General features: G+C 54.2%; 1 protein-coding gene across 3 annotated transcripts in view; it reads left to right on the top strand.

The window, feature by feature from the left end:
• Window positions 1–4,822, top strand: part of LOC103679994 (transmembrane emp24 domain-containing protein 9-like) — a 12,397-nt gene extending 7,575 nt beyond the window's left edge. Inside the window, exons 1-5 of one of the 3 annotated variants that reach the window (XM_040622573.1) lie at window positions 2,397–2,574; window positions 2,941–3,041; window positions 3,364–3,489; window positions 4,053–4,163; window positions 4,336–4,822. In XM_040622573.1, the coding sequence (XP_040478507.1) occupies window positions 2,445–2,574; window positions 2,941–3,041; window positions 3,364–3,489; window positions 4,053–4,163; window positions 4,336–4,485 (618 nt within the window). In that variant the 5' untranslated portion in view covers window positions 2,397–2,444 and the 3' untranslated portion in view covers window positions 4,486–4,822. Of the gene's footprint in view, window positions 1–2,396; window positions 2,575–2,940; window positions 3,042–3,363; window positions 3,490–4,052; window positions 4,200–4,335 lie in introns of those variants that run through there. The other 2 variants (XM_040622572.1, XM_040622574.1) reach the window with 2 other exon arrangements.
• Window positions 4,823–6,323: the final 1,501 nt, after the last annotated feature.

The following is a 6,323-nucleotide window of genomic DNA, read 5'->3' as shown; positions in this document are numbered from 1 at the left end:
TTCCTTCCTTCCTTCCTTCCTTCCTTCCTTCCTTCCTTCCTTCTCCTTCCTTCCTCCCTCCCTCCTCTCTCTTTCTTTCCCTATCCATCTATCTATCTGAGAGAGAGAGAGAGCGAGAGAGAGCACATGAGCGAGCGCACGTGCCTGAGTGCCCGAGGGGGGGCCACAGGGAGAGGGAGAAGCAGACTCCCTGCTGAGCGCAGAACCCCCTCCCCCTGCCGACCCCCATGAGGCCCTATCCCAGGACCCTGAGACCAGGACCCCAGCCAAAGTCAGATGCTTAACCAACTGAGCCACCCAGGTGCCCCCAAGTTGTTCTATTTTTAACAAAACACTTTTGCTATTTGGACAGTCATGTTCCCACTTCCTAATGTCTGGGCTCTGGGCCTTGACATCTCACTGGTGCACTATCTCCTTAGATACATGTAGCTGCAAGCATTTTCTACTTTTGACCCTTTGGGAGATTCCTGTGGGTAGTCTGGCCAGTGGGCCACGCCCACGGCCATGCAAGAGTGGTATTCACAGTGTGGTGTGGGGGCTGGTACTGGTCTATCTTTGTTATAGGTCTGCAATGAGGTAAGTACAGAAACTGAGTAAGCGTTTAGGAATTTTTACAGAAATTTAATATTGATGTGATATCCAAGCACGTGATTAATTTCATAGGAGTATTGGCTTGTGGGGGGAAAAAGAGTATTGGCTTTTGAGGGATTGCAAATTTCATTAAAAACATAACAGAGCCAATGCTTTACTACAGGTGGTGGTACTGGTCTAGAGAGTAGCTACGATTCAGCACCACGGACAGCACCTCGGCCTCCCAAGCCTAAATCCTGGGTTTTCTGCCGACGCTCCCAGCTCTGGCTAAATCCCCCGGTGAACAACTACCTCCTAAATCCAAAAGATGCTTTTTAGTTCTTGTCTTATTTGACTTTCTAAAGTATGACTTTTACTAACATTCTAATCTGTCATTTTTGTTTAATGATCATTCCCGGTTGAAGAAATAAAAAGCACTCCCCTAGGATTGCCAACGAGCTACACCACTAAAATGAGGGGACCATTTCTGGTAACTAAAACATATTGTCAATATATATTTTTTAAAGATTTTATTTATTTATTTGACAGAGAGAGAGAGGGAGAGAAAGCACAAGCAGGGGAAGTGGCAGGCAGAGGGAGAGGGAGAAGCAGGCTCCCCGCTGTGCAGGGAGCCTATGTGGGGCTTGATCCCAGGACCCTGGGATGATGACCTGAGCCAAAGGCAGACGCTTAACCGACAGAGCCGGGCGCTCCCATACTGTTAATCTTAAAATACTGTATTGATCATCATCATCATCATCACATAATGCTGAATAAATTGATGAGCATCTCTTATCACCAGGCACTAGGAGGCGGAAGACTTCATCCCATTACGTTGGGCTACAGCTTTCTACTGACATGTTTGGGTCTACACTGTTCTACCCAGGGCATTGTGAACTTTGGAATTCTCGAGATTTGCTTTTTCGGGGTCCCCATTTTGTCATGTTGGCTCCACCCTCCCATCCCTTTCAGTTGTGTACCCCTATCCTTTTCCAGTGGCTTACTTGCCATCTACTTTTCCCTCCAGGATCACCCACAACCTCTTCCTGATCCCTAGTGCAGAGAAAAGTACACTGGATGAAGGGCTCCCCTGTTCAAACGGGCTGGGCACCTCCTGTGCCCTCAGATTCAGCCCAATTACCTCCTCTGTCCATGTTCCTATAACTTTTCTTCCCCCAGTCCCTTAACTGGCCTACTGGCTGCTAGGCAACTCTACGTCTCCCTGCCTCAATTGCTCTTGTTCTCCGTTGCTCAGGGAGATTTTAACCATCCTTCAAGGCTTGAGTCAAATCTACCCCTTTCATGAAAACCGCGACATTTCCCCCTCCCCTTCCTGAGTAACTGCTTCAGACTCTAAACCCCACGGGGCTTCTCATTCCGTCTCGCCATGTCACCTCCTTCCCCCAATCAATTCTAACCTCTCCGAGGTTCAAGTCCAGGTAATAAACTTCCCATTATCCCCATCCTTTCCTCACACATCTGGGGTGGCTGCCCTGCAAGTTGCAGAGGGCAAGTCCCCTCCCCTCTCTGAGGCTGTTACCCCAGTCAGCGATGGGCTAACAGCACCTACGCCTCCCTGAATTCCTGTGCAGAGTAAGAGATGCGGGGCGGCGGAAAGAGCTCTAGAACCTAGCGCGGGTTGGGTGGTGCCTTGAAGTGGCCCCTCCGCAGCGTGGGTTGGCGAGAACGCGCCGGGGGCGGGGCCGCGCGGGGGCTCCCGGGAGTTGTAGTCCGCGCTCGCGTTCGCAGTCTCCGCAGGCTTGGCGCGGAGACCGGTGGACCCGCCTGGGAAGGTGGCGGGGGCCTGCGGGGCTCGAGGAGCTGGGCCCGGGGCTGGCCCCGGGCGGGGATGGGGCAGAGCGCGAGCAACTGGTATGGCCCTGCCGCTGCTGCTGGGGCAGCTGTTGGCGCTCATGGGCCACGGGGGCGCGTTCTACCTCGAGGTCCGCGAGCTGGAGGAGAAGTGCTTCATCCAGGAGATCCCCGATGGTACCGTGGTCATAGGTGCGCGTGCCTGCCACTCCCGGCCTTGCCCTCCCTGCACCCAGAGTCTAGAGAGGGGTGGGGAATGGGGCGCCGTGGCAGCAGCTCAGGCCCGCACCTTCCCTCCCCTGCGGGGGGTGGGCTGGGGAGGAAGGGTGGACAGCAGTCTGGCCAAGGCATCCTCTCTCTTGCCTGTGCGGGGGCCAGGGGCGCGGAGGAGGCAAGTCTGAGCTAGACTCGAATGATGGCAGGGAAGTGGTGGTGCTGGAGAGGGGAGGAGAGGCGGAGGGCGGTGGTCGGGCTCCTCAGACTCGAGTCTTCCCCCCCCCCGCCCATTACTCGGTCATGGGGATGGACGGGAATGCACCTCCCTTGCCTCTCCATTAGGTAACTACAAGACGGAGCTATACGACCCTGCTATGGAAAAGTACCAGCCCTCCCCGCAGTGGATCAATCTGTTCGTGTTTGTGAAGGACCCCGAGAACAAGGTGAGGCGGGCCTTTACCCCTTGCGCACCCGCCCCCCGCCCCCGCCCCAGCATCCATGCATAGCCCTCTCTGGTCCTTCATTTCTCGCAGAAGGATCTGTCTCCTCACAGGCAGGCTAGCTCAAGGAGGACCGCGGTCTTTGCAATTTTGTATTCTGTATTAACAATGCTGGCATCTGAGACTTTCCAGCCAAACTGATGCCATGTCCTGCACACCCAGCCCTCTGGCCTGTGGGGGTCTGCACCTGGGATACCCCCAGAATTCTCCTGGAAGCAGCTACACGGCTAACTTCTCTGTGCTCACTGGAGGCTGCTTCCTCTAGAACCTCCTGGCCCGGCAGTACGGCCCTCAGGGCAGCTTCACCTTCACCTCCCAGTCTCCAGGAGAGCACCAGATCTGCCTCCACCTTGAGTCCATCCGGTTCGCCCTCTTCTATGATGGCAAGCTGGTGAGTGTGGCAGGCGGGAGGCCCACCGTCCCCAGGGGTCAATTTCTCAGCCTCTAGAGTAAGAAGGGTGCGGTGGCTGGTGCCTATTGAGTAGGGCTGGGACTTTACCTGAAGTTAAGCATCTCAAGAACCCCTCCTGAGGATGAAAGGGGACCTTGGGAGGGAGTCACTCTGACTTAAAACTCTCCCTTGGCTCCCAGCCATCCCTAGGATAAAGACCAAGCTTCGTAACATGAAGTTCAGAGCTCTTCTGCATCTGAGCGCTTCAGGGCTCTCCATTGTCACCTCCCCATACAGAACTTCTAGTAAACTGCCTGGCTGAGAGTCACACCTCTATTTCTCTGCACATGTTGTCCCATTGTGTTCTGAATATAGAACTCCACACAAGCAGGGTCCTGATCTGGTGTTTTGACCTCCCCCCCCCCCCCCCCCCCGGCGCGCGCGCCCACGCGCGCACACACGCACACACACGCACACGCAGACGGGGATGTAGAAGCTAGATTTCTGGCGGGTTCATGGAGCTAAGCTCCCGGACCCTCATCCCAAGTTCTCCCCTGTTCCAGGCCATTCACTTGGACATGCAGTTGGGTGAGCACACCAACGATTATGCGGAATTTGCGGCCAAGGACAAGCTGACGCAGCTGCATCTGCGTCTACAGCAGCTTGTGGAGCAGGTGGAGTTGATCCAGAAGGAGCAGGAGTACCAGAGGGTGAGGGGCTGGGTTGGCACAGCTGGGACAGGGGATGTGTGACCTCCTGGGAAGTGGCTCTTCCAGCTCTTCCCCTGTTGGGGGTGAAATTCAGTTCTCAACGGGCGGGCATCTTCTCCCTTCTCTCCTTCCACAGTGGCGGGAGGAGCGCTTCCGGCAGACCAGCGAGAGCACCAACCAGCGGGTGCTGTGGTGGTCCATTCTGCAGACCCTCATCCTGGTGGCCACAGGTGTCTGGCAGATGCAGCACCTCAAGAGTTTCTTTAAAGCCAAGAAGCTGGTGTAGGGGGGCCCCAGAGACCTAGCCCCAACTCATTCCCCTTCTGTTAACTGATGGAAAGTGGCCTGGCCTGGTCTATCTCCTGGCTCCCAATCCCCCAACCCTGGGCGGAGAGGGGGGTGGAGGACAGAGGGCCTCTTTGAACTGGCTTCTCAGCCAGCCCTTGGGAGAGGATGGGTTTCCCACTAGACGTTTGGTCGGGGAGCTGCAGGATTCTCTGTGGCTCTACGCTGCTGAGGAGGAAGGTGAGGGTGCCCCCACCCCCCTGGCTAAACCAGATGGAGGAACTGCCCCAAGATGGAGAATTAAGAGTGAATATAAACTGCAGACTTTCTGACCTAAACGTTTATTGCCTCCCGCTTTGCGATTCATTCTGGTGTTTGGTTTCTAACCAGATATTAATGTGCATTGGTGGGGACTGATCCCGAAATGGATGGGGTGAAGAAAGCCTATTCTCCAAAAACCTCAGCAACCTGGGGAGGCCTTGCCAGAAAAGTCCAGTTTGGGCCCACCTTATGGGTAACCTGAGTACTTCTGGTGATCCTGTGCCTGTCTGTGGGCTCCAGTCAGGTTCATGAGCTATTATTCTATTCCAGTTACGTGGACTGCTGGGTTCTTCCAGGAAATCAGATGGACACCTCTGTCTTCGTACTATTTTTCAACCAACCTGTGTCTCTCTTTATGATGTCACAGGTTTTTTTCAGGAGATGCTTTCTTTTTTTCTTCTTTTTAAAAATAGGATTCCAAGTAATTGTTTCCATTGTAGTCAGCATCTCCTGTAACTCAACCTCCACATCTGGTGTAGATGACCAGGCATCTATGCACCCCCTGCATCTGCCTGATCTAGCCCACATCCTACCCCTGCTGGTTGCCCTGTTGCAATAGTCATCTCTCATGTGAATCTGACATTTTCTGAAATTCACTGGTTGGCACCCTCGACAAAACGAAGTCCAAATCATCAAGGCCAAGGATGTCAATAAAGGGAGACCCCCCCCCACCCCGCCATGAGGAGGGGGATGTGGGGACAGCCTGAGCACTTGGCCCCGGAGACAGACACATCCCCCCCTAGGATATGCTTGAGGAACACTGCAAGCCTTGGAGAGTTGCTCATTTGTGGGTGTGGTCATAACTGGCCTCTGGAAAGTATGAGTGGACTGAGCTGAAGGCTGGGGAGGGTGGGAGACCCCTGGAGAGTAACCTCAGACCAGAGTATGTGATCTTAGGGCCCATTACCCTTACCTGAAAGGGTGTGTGTGTGTGTGGGGGGGTGCTCTGCTCTCTGCCATCGGAGAAGCGGAGTGATCCAGACAGGCACATTCTTGCACATGGAGCCTATGGTCTGATACCAAATGAGGCAGGGCTCGAACAACAGGTAAAGGTGATGCGTGCTTCTGAGAAGGGTATGTGCTAAGAATGACGTGATACTAGCTCTGGTCTAGTCTAGATAGTCAGGGAAGGCTGCTTTTTAGAACTGCATTCATGATTAGGAGTTAGCTGGGGGAAAGTGTGTTCTGTCCAGAAGGAATAGCACATACAGAAGGCCTAGAGCAAAAAAGAATATGGCAGTTTGAGAAACCAAAAGAAGGCCATTATATCATAATCCCGACTCTAAGAGAGACCACAGGACAGATCTGGTGTTTGCCGGGGGTATGGGAGGTGAATTTGAATCTGCCTTTAGAGCCATACTGCCGGGCCAGGATGACCTGCAGAGAAAAGCTTTCAGGGGGGCGGGGGGCGGGATGGGGCTGGAAGGAAACTGGGCTTCAGGCTCTCGGTGCCTCAAAGTTGGCAAACAGAGCCCTAGGCACCTCACCACACTAAAAGGTCCAGAGCTGCTCCCCAGC

The sequence above is a fragment of the Ursus maritimus genome, unplaced genomic scaffold (genome assembly GCF_017311325.1).
Source record: "Ursus maritimus isolate PB19 unplaced genomic scaffold, ASM1731132v1 scaffold_5, whole genome shotgun sequence".
NCBI lineage: Eukaryota > Metazoa > Chordata > Mammalia > Carnivora > Ursidae > Ursus > Ursus maritimus.
Note: the sequence above shows the minus strand (reverse complement) of the source record. Positions and strands in the feature narration are given on the sequence as shown.